Source organism: Apis laboriosa, unplaced genomic scaffold (assembly GCF_014066325.1).
Source record: "Apis laboriosa isolate Shangri-la unplaced genomic scaffold, ASM1406632v1 scaffold38_cov145, whole genome shotgun sequence".
NCBI lineage: Eukaryota > Metazoa > Arthropoda > Insecta > Hymenoptera > Apidae > Apis > Apis laboriosa.
The window spans coordinates 1,175,693-1,192,092 of record NW_025223092.1 but is presented as its reverse complement, the minus strand read 5'-3'; the positions used below and the strand labels follow the sequence as shown (position 1 = coordinate 1,192,092).

General features: G+C 22.8%; 1 protein-coding gene across 3 annotated transcripts; it reads left to right on the top strand.

Moving 5' to 3' along the window:
• Window positions 1-1,042: 1,042 nt before the first annotated feature.
• LOC122715499 (zinc finger protein 568-like) lies at window positions 1,043-5,555 on the top strand. 3 transcript variants are annotated; one of them, XM_043937732.1, is made up of 12 exons: window positions 1,043-1,275; window positions 1,997-2,229; window positions 2,300-2,473; window positions 2,581-2,769; window positions 2,867-3,195; window positions 3,268-3,509; window positions 3,596-3,776; window positions 3,848-4,085; window positions 4,162-4,302; window positions 4,377-4,496; window positions 4,588-4,743; window positions 4,822-5,555. In XM_043937732.1, exons 2-12 carry the CDS (start codon window positions 2,008-2,010, stop codon window positions 5,053-5,055), a joined length of 2,226 nt encoding a protein of 741 aa, XP_043793667.1. In that variant the 5' UTR covers window positions 1,043-1,275; window positions 1,997-2,007; the 3' UTR covers window positions 5,056-5,555. The 3 variants fall into 3 exon arrangements, with proteins under 3 accessions (XP_043793667.1, XP_043793668.1, XP_043793666.1); XM_043937733.1 differs by lacking the exon at window positions 1,043-1,275 and adding an exon at window positions 1,330-1,545; XM_043937731.1 differs by lacking the exon at window positions 1,043-1,275 and adding an exon at window positions 1,330-1,668.
• Window positions 5,556-16,400: the final 10,845 nt, after the last annotated feature.

Here is a 16,400-nt window from a genome sequence, read left to right as displayed (position 1 = left end):
ATTTATGATTATGTTTAACATAGAATGGAGCATTACTATTTAAAAATTGGCGGTGTTTCATTAACTATATCGTATTTTGAATGTCTATCTACAGAAGAAAAAAAGTAAATATAAAAGAAACATCGTGATTGGTTCATGGAAACATTCCTATAGAATAAAAAAAAAAACATTACTCTTCTATAGCAAAAATTTTCACAAATAGAATTATTTATATAACCTATGGTATTTGGCGTATCTACAATCTGCATGCTTTTTTTTACATTATATTTATTTTTTTAATACATTATGAATATAAATTTTATAAATTTATGGAAAGCTAATATTTTAAATATTAATATTTTATATTATTCAACAATAAAATATTAAAAAAACTTTATATTATTAATTATTTTTCTTTAATTTATATAATAATATAATCAATTTGCTTATTTGCAATTTAATAAATTAACCTTATCTATATATTAATTAATTTATAGATACACAATTATATGTATATCTTTTATTTTTTATATTTAAAAACTGTGGAATTTTAAAACAGATGTATTATCAATTAAAAATGTAATATGATTCAATTAAATAATTTCTTTTTTTGTTCGAAAAGATTAAATTATTAAATTAATTAATATTGTTATAACTTATAATTATAATATAATTTGTAATTCAAATAATGAGATGCACTTATTATTATTTAAAATGAGAATTTAAATTCACCAACAATAAAATTCAACATAAAATTCCCTGGAAATTCATGTAAGATATTAACGTCACATATGGTTACTAATTTATACAATTTAATTGAAAGAACAAAAATAAAAGTGTTTTATATTAACTAAGATACATTTCCATTAAACTATTTAAATTTAATAAAAAATATATAAAAAAATGATTAAATAAATTTTAAATAAAAATCAATTTTTATTAATCAAAATGTTTATTTTTTAATATCAATATGTTCAAATGTCAACGGATTTTTCAAAATTTTATACATTTTGGAGGGACTAAAATGCTGTAAAATATGGCTGAATTACGCGTAGAAATGATCCGATAGAGGGCATTCGACGCGTGCATACGCAATCGCGTTCCTCCACCTAACGCGAAGGCGACATCGAATTGTCGTTTACGTTCTAAAAAGTGGCAACCATTTCGAAGTGTATTTTTCGTTATATTTTCATCGCAAACATCTACCCTACCTGTCATGAGGACTTAAATGGCATCAAAACCCATTTGCCGTTTTGCTCGCTGCCAATCGTTCGAACGGAGACACGAAAATTTCAAGTCAGTGCTGGCAACTTTTTACATTTATTATAAGGCTTCATTTTGACGAGGAACGCAGGCAAATATTTTGTTTACTGTTCCTCATACGTTATTGTTAGGGTTATTGGATTTTAGCGGTTACTTATCGATGCGAGCAAAGAACAGAATGCTTCGTTGCATGGAACGACGAAAGCAATCTTGTCAGACGCTTCATCGCATTATTTCTTGTTCCTTTACTTATAGAATGAATCGTCGGATACGTTATTGTTCAACAATGCAACAATATCAATGGTTGCTTTCTTCTCAGTACACATCATATGCTGTTACATAAGGAGAGACCATTATAAAAATTTTATTTTAATGAATTTTATTTTTGCTTGTATGAATATTAAAAATTATTCTGCGAAATACAAAGTACCACAATTGTTACTTTTAAAATATAATTCACTTTGTTATGTTTAATATTTTCCTTTTTTTAATTTTTAATTTTAATTTTAAAATTTTTAAAAATATAATACCAACAAATGTTAATATAAATTAAAAATGGATAGAATTAAAGAAATATATATATATAAAATATAATTATAAATATATATATATGTGTATATATATATATATAAAATATAATTATAAATATATATATATATAAAATATAATATAATTATAAATATATTTATTATTATTCTATCATATTTTTAAGATTATGAAATCATATTTTTAACGTATATAATTATATTTGCAGTTGCCAAAAAGATGACAGCTGATTCAGAAAAAGATAGCACTCATTGTTTAATATGTAATAGTAAAGTTGGTGTATCTACTAGAAATAGTATACGAATCTTTAATGAAAATTCTTTAACATCATCTGAAAAACCACTTGTAGATATTATTTGTACTGTCTTAGAAACAGATTTAAATGAAGAGAATGTACATTCTCTTGTTATATGTAAAAAGTGTTATAAATTATTTAATGAGGTAAATGAAATACGAATTATTATGTTTTATAAAATTATATATAAAGTTAAAAAATAATTAACATTTGCAGATTGATGAACTTGAAAATCGATTGTCAGAAATAAAATTAGAATTATTCAATAATTATAAGAAAACTATAAAAAAATTATCTGATATTCAAAATGAAGAAGAATATAATGATCACGATTATATAGAAAACATAGAAAGTCAAGATACAGATGGAGAAATTAAATATATAACAAAAGTAATATATAAAATAAACTCATTTAATTAAAATCTAAATATATTAATAATTATAATATTAAAATTAAAATATATTAATTTTATTATAATTTAAAATTTAATGTGAAGGATGAACAAGAAATGCAAGACATGGAAGGAGAAGAAGAAAGATTAGAGGAAGAAGAAGAAGAACCTTCTTGTGAACCAGAGGAAATCATTCTTAAGGTTGAACCTATACCAGAAACAAGTAATGCTGAGGAAAGAAAAAGGATAAAACGAACAAAAATTGCACCAAAAGTTGAACCTTCTCAAGAACGAGTAATCATATTACCAATTTATATTACCATAGAAATATAAATATATAATAATTTGTATTAATACAATAATATTTCTTTATTTTTCATTTGCTTTTTAGATTGTATCTAGGGATGGTTCTACATATACCTGTTTGTTATGTACAAATGAAGAAGATAAAGCTGTAGGAGATGCAAAATCTATTATTGCACATGTAAGAAGCGTGCATGAAACTCGTTTATACATTTGCGATATATGTGGTGATGATTTTAAAAAGAGAAATGAACTATCTGTTCATCTTGATGATCATGTTGCTAAAGAAGAAGGAGATTTTCAATGTGAAATATGTAACAGAATATTTAGTAATTTGCGATTGTTTAGAATTCATAAAAGAATACATTATCCACAAGTAAAATCTTGGCCATGTGAAACTTGTGGTAAACGATATAGGTAAACACAAATTGCAATTTTTAAGTAATATATAGATTAACTTATGTATATCATAATTTCTTATATTTATAGTTCCAGAAATTTATTAGAGGAACATATTAATACACATACGGGTGTTCGTCCATATGTGTGTGAAAATTGTGGTAAAGATTTTGCTTCAAAATATACCTATAAAGCTCATGTGAAAACACATGAGATACGACCTCGTCCTTATGAATGTTCACAATGTAATAAAACATTTTTAAGTCAACAAAATCTTAATCAACATGAAAGAACTCATAATGGTGTAAAAGAATATGTTTGTCACCAATGCGGTATGTTTTATTTATTTATTTTTTATTCATTTTTTCGTAATATTTGAAGCAATTTTATAATATACATAGAAATTATAAAATTATAGGAAAAGCATTTGGATCACCACATAATTTGGAAGTGCATAATATAGTGCACACTGGTTACAAACCTTACATATGTAGAGTGTGTGGTAAAGCATTTGCCCGTAAAGCTGAAATTAGAGATCATGAAAGAACACATACTGGCGAGAAACCATATCAGTGTGAATTTTGTGGAGCTACATTTAGGCATGTTTATTTATGCATTTATTAAATGTATATTAAGTGTAAAAATAATTTATATTTTTATAACATTTTAGTCAACGATCAAATTTGCAATCGCACAAACGTGCAACACATTATAATGATAAGAGGTATAAATGTGATGATTGCGGAAAAGGATTTAAACGGCGAAGATTATTAGACTATCATATAAAAGCAGCCCATACTGGTGAAAGACCATACAAATGCGATATATGTACAGCAACATTTGTATATCCTGAACATTTCAAAAAACATATGCGTATACACACTGGAGAGAAACCTTATCTTTGTGAGGTATTAATAATCATTTATTTAATATTAACTTATACTAATATTTAATTTTTATCTGAAATTTTATATAAAATTTTAGGTTTGTGGAAAAGCATTTAATAGTCGAGATAATAGAAATGCACATCGATTTATACATAGTGATAAAAAGCCATATGAATGTCTTGTATGCGGAATGGGTTTTATGAGAAAACCTTTATTGTATGCTCATATGCAAACTCAGGTTGAAGTGATATAATATTATAATAAAATTTTTTTTTTATTCGTTTTGATACGAATATTTATGTAAATTTTTAGGGTCATTTAAATGATACTATTGTGGTCAATCAACCGCGACTCACTACAGAAGATGATCAAGTGATAACAATTTCTGATGGTAATGTGGAATTTTTAGTGGATGAGGCAGAAAATGATCAAGTAATAAAATATATTTATCCTTTATATTATCCTTTATTTTTTATGTTATGATATATTTATTAATTTTTTCTATATTTTTTTTGTTTTTTAGTTAGATGAAAATGATTTATATGTGACAGAATTAAAAGATCACGTTATTATACAACAGCAAAATGAAGATCAAATGTATAATGAAGAAGATGTATTAAATATTTCAAAAGAAGAAAATGTTGCAGATGAAGAAGTAAATCATCTTGCTGATGGAGAGGTATATACGAAGATACATGTTATGTATATACATGTTCAAAATATTTTGATATAACAAATTAAAATTTCATAATTTTAGATGAATTTTGTGGAAAATGAAGTAATGGAATGCAAAGTTGAAGATTCAGAACAAGTAGAAGAAGTATACAATTATAATGAAACTGAAGACGGGGAAACAATAGTTGTACCAACTATTTCGGAATATAAAGAAGAGGAAGATGAGAAAAATGCTGTTCGATTAGTGCAAATTCGATTTCCAACGTCAGTTGGTGGAGAAGGTCGAAGTTGGTTAAGCTTAGTACAAAACACGTGAATTGTTGTCATTATGTACCATAGCTCTTTGATTAGGAAATCGCTTTTTTAATAAATCTTTAAATCAATATTAATAAAAACGTACTAATATATATAAACGAGTGGATAAAGAAATTTGCCTTACACAAGATGGAACTATGATATTACATGATACAAATGCGATTTAATTGCAATATCATGTGATAGATTCATATTTATTTATGTGTATGAAGTTATATTATTCTTCTCATAAACAAATAAATAAAAGATAATTTTTAATTCTATAATTAATGTAAATGGCAAAAAACTTAAAACGGAGAACATTGCATCACGTTTAACATATTAAGCATATATTTAAGTTTCATTTGGAAAAGATTTTCTCAATTAAAGATGACGCAATAGAAAGAAATTTTATTATAGGGCAAAAATGATATTAAAAAATAATAATATACAATTGGACATTCGATATAACTATTTATATAAAAACCAGTCAGTAGTATAATTTTAATTGTAATTTAATTCTTTTAAGTCGCGTTTATGTTTATGTTTCTTATTTCTTTCGTATTTTATAATAATTACTGCACGTATTAATAATATATGCAAAATAAATCGATGAAAAATGTAGTTGGTTTAAATGAATTAAGTACATTTGAGATATATTTTGTACATCTTATAATAATTCTCATATTGGCGTAATTTTCTAAATGTATTATAACCATTTCCTGATATTGATATTTTTTTATGCATTTAACATAAATTATAGTTCTTAATATCTAATAAGAAAGTTTTTTTAAGATTAAAGTAATTAAAATTTTATAAATATTATCTTTAATTTATCTTTAACATTGCTTCCATAATTCTTTGAATTAATTTAATTATTTTACTAAATAAAATTCCAATGAAGAATGTTTATTACTATTTTTAAAATTTTGAAATAATATGTTACATCATTTATATGTAATATGTCATTGTATACATCACATAAAAACTTATAAAACTAATACTATAAAATGATGTATCGAATATTTAATTTCTACGTATTATTAGTTAACTATTATTCTTTATAAATATTAATATAAACATGTACAAATAAATAAAATTATAATGTTCTTAGATATTGTTTCTTTTTTTTTTTATTTCTTCTTTAATAATTAATATTGCGATGATAGATAATATGACGATACATATAAATCAAATTTAATTTGAGATTAAAATATGAAAGAATAATAATTCAAATTCAATTATTTAAAGACAATTCATAGATATTTATTAAATGAATGTTGGAATCTTATATTACAATAATAAATGATAGAAGTCAATAATGTATGTGTTTTGCAGAAACGTTAGAGGATGGTTTTGACAAATGACAGGAAATTACGGCGCACTGAGATATTCTATTCAGCGATTAATTGTTACGCTATTGTAGCTTAAGCCATCAAGCAGCATCTCGTGGCTCTCAATAAGTTAAATTGAGTGTGAATAATATTAGAATTCGCCAGTCTCTATGTCGAGGATTCGTACCTTAATGCCTCTTTATCCACTCCGGTCTTTCAAAACGAACTAACACAATAGAATTTAAGGATATTCAATTTTTCATAAAGAAATGAGATTTTAATAGTCCTTCCTCAATAATTGTTATTTTTGGACTTATATGTAAGTACATCAATTTTATGAAATTTTGTTTGATACATTATTATTATTTATTCTATTCGAATTTTTATTTTTGTTTATATAAAAAATTTATATTCACTTTAATTTAAAAAAATCTAATTAAACAGTATTAATAAATATAAAAGAGAATGTAAATATCTTTTTAAACTTTTTTAATAATAAAAAATGTATTTGTTTAATTAAATAAATTTAAATTTCAATAAAATGTAAGATGAGTGGATTTAGGAAAGATTTACAGCAATTATTCTTTGAAAGAATAATTTACTTCTCTAAGATGCTTAGGAATTCTCTATTCATTCATTCTCTGCAAGTGCACGAATACATGTCGCTTCTCACATTAATTAATCGACAAGTCTAATTGAATTGCCTTGTCTATAAACCGCTATTTTAATGTATCCCCAACGTTTCATCAAATTTACATAAACATGTGATTGTTTATTAATAAAATAATTACAATTTATTTTATTTTTTATATTATATTATATAAATGTATGTTTATGAACAAAATATAAAATTTTTAGAGACTTAACAAAAAAAGAAAAAATAATATTATAAAATTTATTGTATAATTGTATTGTAAAATTTGTTTTTATAATTTATAAGTTTTTTAAATATATAATATATTTAAGATTTATATTATAAGAATGTATAAGAAATTATTAGAATAAAAATAAGACAAATAGAAAAAAATATATAAGAGATAAGATCTTAATGCTTTTATATTCAAAATTCATAAATTTCATATTCTATAAAATTGAGCAAACGAAATTGAATATAAAAAAAAAACAAAATTCATCTTTAGGCCTTTTTATATATCTATTTATAAAAAAAATAATTTTTTTGTGTTTGGTTTAAAAGATATTTCAAACGAATAGAATTTGTGGAATATATTATATAATTTTTTGTAAATTAAATAATTATACGACAAAAAACTTTTCTAAATAATGATATCATTAATCACAAAATACCAACGTATTCTCTTTTACATTCCCACATCGTCGCTTTATCCTTCTACGAAATTTCTGTTTCATTCAGAATGATATCATCCTCTATCCTTTCGTACGTGGTTTCTCTGTTTTCCCAACTTGAATCTTTCTCTCAAAGTTCTTCCCTTTTTCCTCTGAATATGCACTGCATGCAAATGTATGTATTATTGCAACATTCCACACTGATTAAGCGCCGTGTCCAAAATGAATCTTTAATGAATCTTTCAAGACTACAAACTACATTCCTTAATTATAACGTAATATACATTATATTTATAATCGTAGCAATACAAATAAAATTATAAAAAACAAAACTTCAATTGAAATAATTTTTTCTTTGAACGAAAATTTAAGAACGAAGAAATCGATAAATATATTTGAAGATATATTATAATTACATAGAATGGAATTATAAAAGGGAATTTAGAGATTAACATGTTTTTACGATAATATAAAATACGATAATATTTACGATGATATTTAAGTATTAATAAATCAATTTTTTTATTTAGATATAAAACTTTAAAAATTATAAATTTCATTATAAGATAGAAAATTTTTTTTTCTTTTAATAAGGGTTTTTATTATTTTTCCTTTTAATAAAAATTCTGAAATTTAAGTAGATTGCCATTATTTGATATATTTATCTAATTATATATTATATTTATAAGTATAGAATAATTTAGTATTTAATTTTATTAAAAAATTATTTAATCAAATCAAAAATTGAATAATATAAAAAATTCTGGATAGATATTGATATAAGAATTGTTATTTTCCGTATTTTCCATATTACTGTATTTATGTATATATATGTATGTATATATATTTTTATAATTACATAGAAAAAAAATAAACAATTGAATAACATTAAATAATCTACATTTATATAATATTTTTTTTTATTTAGACTTATAGAATATAATTATATAAAATTTCTAAAACGAGAGATATATATTTATACAAAATCAAGAGAGCAAAAAGTTAAAATTAAATTAATAGTTTTCATTTTAATATTATAGAAAATTTTATTTCTTTTAATATTATATTATTTTATATTCTAATATTATATTATATTTTAAAATAACAAGAACATAGAAATTTTCCATTATATGTATAGAATAATTTAAAGTAAAAAAGTAGATCATTATAATTTAATCATTATCAGAATCGTTTAAAATTAAGTTCCATCGACATCGCTTTTTAAATGTAATTTTTCCATCCATTATTTGATGAAAAATTAATATCTTCTTATATATGTTATTTTCTTAAGAAGAATTTTTTTTCTATATTTATTTTTTAATCCTTAATCGCGTTATATAGAAACAATCGCACAATTTTTATAAAAGTAGTAATTTTTATAGTACGGAATCTTTCTATATTATTATAAAATATAATAAAATACATTAAAAATCAGAACACTTTGTATAATATAATAAAAATAAAATTCGATTTATTATTACAAATTATTTTCATTTTTTTTTCAAATCCGTATTTACATATTTCTCTTCTCTCCTCATTTTATTTCTCTCTTCCCTTTCTTTCTTTTTTTCTTTTATCCATTTTCACACCACGCGTAAAAAGTATGCAAATGTACACGCGTATTATCTCAGACTACGTGTTTTTCAAGTATCACATATAAAATGAGCGAAAACTCTCCAGAGATTTGTTTTTTTTTACCGATGTCGATACACGTAAGATATACAAAGATAGCACAGAAGGACGGAACATACGATGAGGTGGGAACGAATACAGGTCTCGGCCTATCCATACGTCGACTCGATCCTACGATCCTTTGATCCCATTCTGATTTACTCGTAGGTGGAAGTTTACTCGTAGGGATCGGGAGAAAACTTGCCGGAAGTACAAGTTTGTCGTATGTTGTCGGAATTTTCATCGTCTACGCTTCGATACATATCGCACAGTGGCTGAAGTTGCTGGCAACCGAGATTTTCATGACATTTGTTCGCGTTCTTCGCCAGATTTATGAACCATTTTCACGATTTACTTTCTTTTCCCGCGGATTGACGCGGATGATTCTCGAAGGGGATAAAGTTCTTTGTGGAAAATTACAAAGAAAACGCGGCGTGAAGATTGACCGACGTTCCCTTCAATCTCTCGAACGAGGATCATAAGTTTCGAAGTTTCGAAAAGTTTTAATAAATAATTATCGCTCTTTGTAGCAATGAGATTTTTCATTTAATAATAGATCAAGTTTTTGTTTGAAAAAGAACTAAAAACGAGATTTATTGAAAAATATTTATTTGTATTTTTATTAAATAATTTGAAAGTAATAATAGAAGAGAGAATTAATTTTTTTTTCTAATAGAAGCAATGTAGAAAAGTATTGTGTATTGATATTCTGTATATATTATATAATTTTGAAAAAATTGAAACAGATATATCATACAGAGAAAATTTTTATTTTATAATTTTTATAATTATTTTTGTTATTAATTTTTTATATTTTTTTAAGTTCCTTAATGCATATTTCTAATTGTGATATAATTAATTATATTTTTTGGAGTGATTGATTGTTAGTTATCGATAATATGTTGAAAAAGTATAAAATAATATAACTGTTCATTTATTAGTTAGAATTGATTGAAAAAAATGTTAAACTATTCTTGAGGTGAATATATTTGATCTTTTCTATGTAATTTTTTCCATTAAGATTTCGAGATTATTTTCAATTTTTGTATATATAATTCTATAATCTTTTTCTAATCGCAGAGAAAAGATTAAAAATATTAGAAGATTTTTTAACTAATTTATTAAATAGTTACATATAAAATTTAGCATTTATTTAAAATTTAGTTTTTAAATATAAATCATTAAGTAATATTTGTTGTAAAAATAAATTGTATATTATAATTTCGATATTATTATTCATATTATTATAATTGAATTGGAGTGTTTTTCTTTAATAATAAAAATTAATAATAAAGATTCAAAATTCAACATAATGCATAAAAATTGCTAATATCATTAATAGAAATATTTTTTTTAAATTTTTGAAATAATTATGTAAAAAGAACAAGCAATGTGCCATGAGACATTAAATTCTAAAGTATAAACATAAACATTAAAGTAAGAAATTATTAGTAATATCAAATAATCAATTAAGATTTTAATTTTAATAATTTCAATTTTACTTTTAAATGAAAACAATTGAATTTATTAAATTAAATTTTAATAATATTTTTAATGAAGTTAATTAATAATTATATAAAAATTTTATTAAGAATTTGTTACATTTATTTCAATATAATATAATAACAATATGATAGATAATATCAAATTTTTAACATTTGTGACATTGTTAACATAGTTTTAGTAATTTTATATAATGATTGAAATATATAGAAGATAAAGATATATTATTATTTATTAAGTTATAAAGAATCGAAGTTTGCAAAGTTAGACAAAACAAGACGAAAAGAGAATGAGATTTCTCTTTGTTACATAATATATCTATTTCTTTCTTCATCTAGTGCGAACTTAAATTGGTTATAATTTAAGTCTCAACAGACATTTGTATTGATAAGGTATCAAAAATATTAATATTCTATATATCGATTTCTGGCTAATATAGAAAAAAAAAAATAATAATTAAAATTATTAATTCTCGTGTATTCAAAAATATTTTACAAATATATTAATACTTTATATAAATGAATAATTTTTAGATTTATTATGTTAAAAAATATATGAAAGAATTGATATGTATTGAAAATATCAATATTGGTTATATTTTCAGAAATTACAAAAAATAGAACATGTAATTTTCAGATATAAATGTTAATTATATTTTACATTCACATTTTTATATTAAAATTCAATGTTCATATAATGTATTTTTCTGCTAATTTAGCTCTCGTGTTATCCACATTCATTACATGTGAAAATAAGATTTTGATTATGAACAATCATACATTCGAAACGTTTTAACCGAATTATGTATTTTTAATACGAATTATGTTTTCTCAATAATTTTGTTATTACGATCTGTTTTAATTACACGTCGAGCAATTCTCTTCTTCGTCACAAATTCTCCGTTGAATAATTTAATCGATTAATTATGTGTTAATTTAACAATGGGCAAAATTAAATGCTAATTCGAAGTACAATATTTCATTATCTGATTAATAAATATAATATTAATTGATGAAATATTTGCTAATAACAGTAAAAGGTTCATATTATATCTATTATTTTATATGTAAAAGGAAAATGTAAAAGGAAGAGAGTAAAGTAAGAGAAGTTTCAATCCAAATTGTAATATAATTATTATTATATTTATTAATTAATTATAGTATTTGTAAGAAATTTAAATTTAAAAAATACAAAGAAATGTATGATATGTGAATTTATATAAAATATTTATATTTTATTCATAAATCTATATTTAATTTCAATTTTTATAGTTGAGTTTATAAAAATATTAATAATATTTATATATATTATAGTTTATAATATTCATAGTATTTAATTTAAATAATTATAAATGTTTTAATATTTAAATCTAACTATCTAATATATTATCTAATATAATATTTATTATAATATTTTTTTATGTAATATATAATATAGTTAATATAACAGAAAATCATATAAAGAATGTTAAAGAAAAAATTAAAAATTTAAAATTTATTAAGAGTTTACAACTTAACAAAAATAAAATATTTTACATTATTCAAAATTACTATTATAATTATTATTTATTAGATTCTTGTAGATAAAATGATTAAATTCTTAATAATTTTTAATTCTTAGACTGTTAATATTAACATATAAACATAATTAAAAATAATATTATCAAAATTATTTTTATATCATAATTAATCAAAATTAAATTTAATACGAATTTAATACATCTTTTTCAAAAGATTAAAATTATTATAATTAAAATATTTTATTAATTGCTATTATCTTTTTTATTTATTACAGTAATATTTAATAATTTAAATTTTTCACACTAATGCCAGATTATTTGTTTTTTAAATATAAGTTTATCATTAAATATAAGTTATCATTTTTTTCAACAATTTTTTTTATCATGTTAATATATGTTGTATTCAAATTTCAAATTTGTATAAAAAAAACATACGAGAAAACATTTATTAAAATAAAATTTATATTTTTCTTTTTTAAGAATAAAAGTTCTAGATTGAACGATTGAAGATTATAAGAAGAAAAATTTAATAAGTCATATTTTCTAATTTTTATAGCAGAACAATTTTACAGTTAGATTTGTCAAATTATTTTTTTCGTATTCTTTTAATGAAAATACTTATATTTTGAAATTTATTAAGTTTTTAAACGAATTAAAAGACAAAACTTTTCAAATATTTCTATGGTTTTACAATATTTTTCAAATTTTCTTTAAACTTTAAATTGATGTGCAACAATTATTGTTTGTCGGTACATTTAATAAATACGAAATATTTTAAACCAAATATTAATTTATAATATTTATTTATTTTTACTCTTTAATCCTTTCACATTCTCCATTTCCTTTTACGCAAAAAATTCTACATCCTTTCAGTTTTACCACGATTTTCAATATACCCCGTACAGAAAATTTCAACATACATTCCCTCACGCTATTTATTGCAAAACAAAGCTCACATAGGTTTTGCGCGTTACAAAACCGCGTAAACCTTGTATAGACGTTATTTGAGTGTATTGGTCCGCATTACATACATTTTTTATCGTGGTAGTGCAAAAGCGTGTTATCGTGTCCGATATTATTAATGATCCTTCATAAGGATCCCGATAATGAATCGGAACTCAATAATCAAACTATCCCATCTTACGTGCAAAAGTAAAATTTGCGGATTCTGCTCTTCTTTTTCCTCTCTTTCCATTTCCTTGAATTGCCAATCTTGGCTGACAATGGCATAATTATATCGACATATCAAGATCCACCGGTCTCTTCTCTCGAGGATCTTTGGATGGAAATCGAGAATCTCGCAGGAGAAATGTTCATCGTGGTTGGAAGATTTGATTTTGTTAAGGACGTATGCGGACAGGAAATTTATAGGGATTTCTTGCAAATCTGCGCAAAAGCCTGCATTACCCGGCATCGACGAGTACGGTGACGATGGCGACGTTTAACTTTCAATGTCGTTGGCCACTGCAGATGTGTGCTTAGTCCTTTGAATCCATCTGTCGTTCGCAGTTTCCCCATTTTTAATTGAATTTTTTCACTCGCCAGGGAAGTAATTTATCCTTTTTATCTCCGAACAGAATCACGGATTCCAATTGAAAGAAAGTTGAACTAGTGTCTTCCCCAGATGACCGATCGTTTGCCAGGGGTGCTCCAAAACACGATAAAGGGAACTCTTCAAAATCGTCGCGGATATGACGATACATTTTTTAATAATTATGATTCTTTGTGATGCGTATAATTGCGTTTATCTGGTTTTTAATATATTTTTTGAAAAAGGAATTTTATTTTTGTTGTAAAGTAAGAATTTTAGTAATGAAAAGTAAAATTATTTAGAACAAAGAAAAATGAAAAATTAAAAATGAAAATTCTATCTAAACAAATAAAAGAAGATTATATATGATACAGATTTAATAATGAAATTAAATTATTTTAATTTTAATTATTAAAATATGTTTTTAAGTATATTTAAGTATATTTTTTTAGTATTTAAAGCGAATATTTTTTAATAAATAAAGTTGGAATTGAAATGATATTGATAAAATTATTTAGCAAAATTTGTTTTTCAAAAATTTAGCATATTTTTCTATTTAAAGAGAAATTACTTTTAAATAGATATATCGCTATTTGTTTATTTGTGAGATAAATATCTCGTATAATGTATTTTTTATATTTTTACAAATATAAAATTACAAAAGAAATTAAAAATTAAGTAAAAAATTAAGTAATAAAAAATACAATACAAAGTTAAAGTTTATATATATATTCATAATAAACAACAAATTAAAAGTTTATTCTTTTTCTTTATTTTCATAACGAAATATATATCATATAAAATAAAATTTGATTAGCTTATGTTTTCAAAATTTTTGCGTTTAAATAAATTCTTTGTCTCTGAAATATGTTACATATATGTACGAATATCTCTAAATATAACCTCTAATAAAACTAATTTTAATAAACATTATCTATCTTCATCTATCTATTTCGAGTTTGATATATATTATAAAATATTATCGAATAATTTACAGATAAAAATGAAGATTTTATAAATTTTATTATAATTGTGTTGAGCATTTATTTTTTAAATTATTTATTTAATATAAAATAAAATAAAAAAATTCAATTTAGAATCTATTTTATGAATGTTAGAAGTATTTTGAACATGTCTATTTTAAAAAAATTTTAAATTATATTATTTTAAAATACATTTTAAAATTATTTGAGAACTAATAAATATTTCATGAAGTATTTTATATGAAAAATAAATGAATGTATTTGTAATTAAATGATTTGTTCAATTTTTCACGAAAAAAATTATTTGTTATTTGATTTCGATAAAAGTAATTAGTTTCTTTATATAATACATGCAGCGAATATTTATATTATTGCTTTTGATTAATAGTATTAAACATTTATTATTATGTTTATTATTCAATATGTATTTTCCTAAAAATTACTTCAGAAACGAGTTTTCTATTAGTAATGAGTAAGTGTTATTTTATATTCTTTTATATTCTTCAAATAACTAATTGTTTAATTTGTTATTTTTTCAAATATTTGCTTTATTTCAAATTATAATTTGTTTAATAATTTATTTATCAAATGTTTGAATATTTTAAATAATGATAAAATATAACAAATAATAAATAATGAATTTTTTTTTATATGAAAAATATTTTATTTTATCATACAATTAAAACAACAAGTGTATAAATACATAAAACGAAAAAAAATACATTTAAATTTAGATAAAAAAAAAAAAAATGATTTTGAGAAATAAAAATTTCAACATAGGCAAACAATTTTATATTTTCTTGTTAGTTAAAGTAAGTTCTAAAATGACAAATGACAAATATTTTATAAAATAATATATAATATAAAATAAAAATAAAAAAAAATATAAAATAATTTATCTTTGAAATTATGATTTCATCAATTAATCCAATCCAATTCTCAAGTTTTATCGTAATTTTAAATAACATCATATTTTATGTTACACTTCAATCTAATTGTCGAACACTCTTACATTAATTCCGATTATAATTAATAAATTACCACACACCTCTGAAATAAGGAAGCTTGGTGAGCCGCAACAATCGATTGGTACATTTCATGATGTAATCCTATTTACCTCGTTAAGAGGGAAGCGCGTTAATTTCAGATGTCTTTGGGCTCGTGGCCAAAAGATCCTTCGTCCTTTCCACCTGGGAGACACGTAGCATAAAGGTTCTTCGGTATACATAGGGTCGTCGCCGTCGCTAATGGCATTCACCGCGATTTCCACACGGTAAATTAGACTTGGAATGAATGCGACTTTCTTTTCCTATCGGCCGAGGGTTTCTCTGCTACGTGCCAGTTGTCGACGGTCGCAAAGATCTCGAAAGAAAGAGAGACGTCGTCGTCGGTGTCGTGTCTCGAAGAGGAGACCATTCAAAAAAAAGAAGAAAAAGAAAAAGAAGAAGAAGAAGAAGAAGAAGAAGAAGAAGAAGAAGAAAAAAGAAGGGGATGATGCCAGAGACACAAGACGTGTCCAGG

Excerpts from the sequence above, each read along its gene's own strand:
- LOC122715499 (XM_043937732.1), top strand. The coding sequence starts at position 2,008 with ATGACAGCTGATTCAGAAAAAGATAGCACTCATTGTTTAATATGTAAT. Across the intron at positions 3,196-3,267 it reads ACTTGTGGTAAACGATATAG|TTCCAGAAATTTATTAGAGG; the intron begins GTAAACACAAAT and ends TTATATTTATAG. Across the intron at positions 3,777-3,847 it reads TTTTGTGGAGCTACATTTAG|TCAACGATCAAATTTGCAAT; the intron begins GCATGTTTATTT and ends ATAACATTTTAG.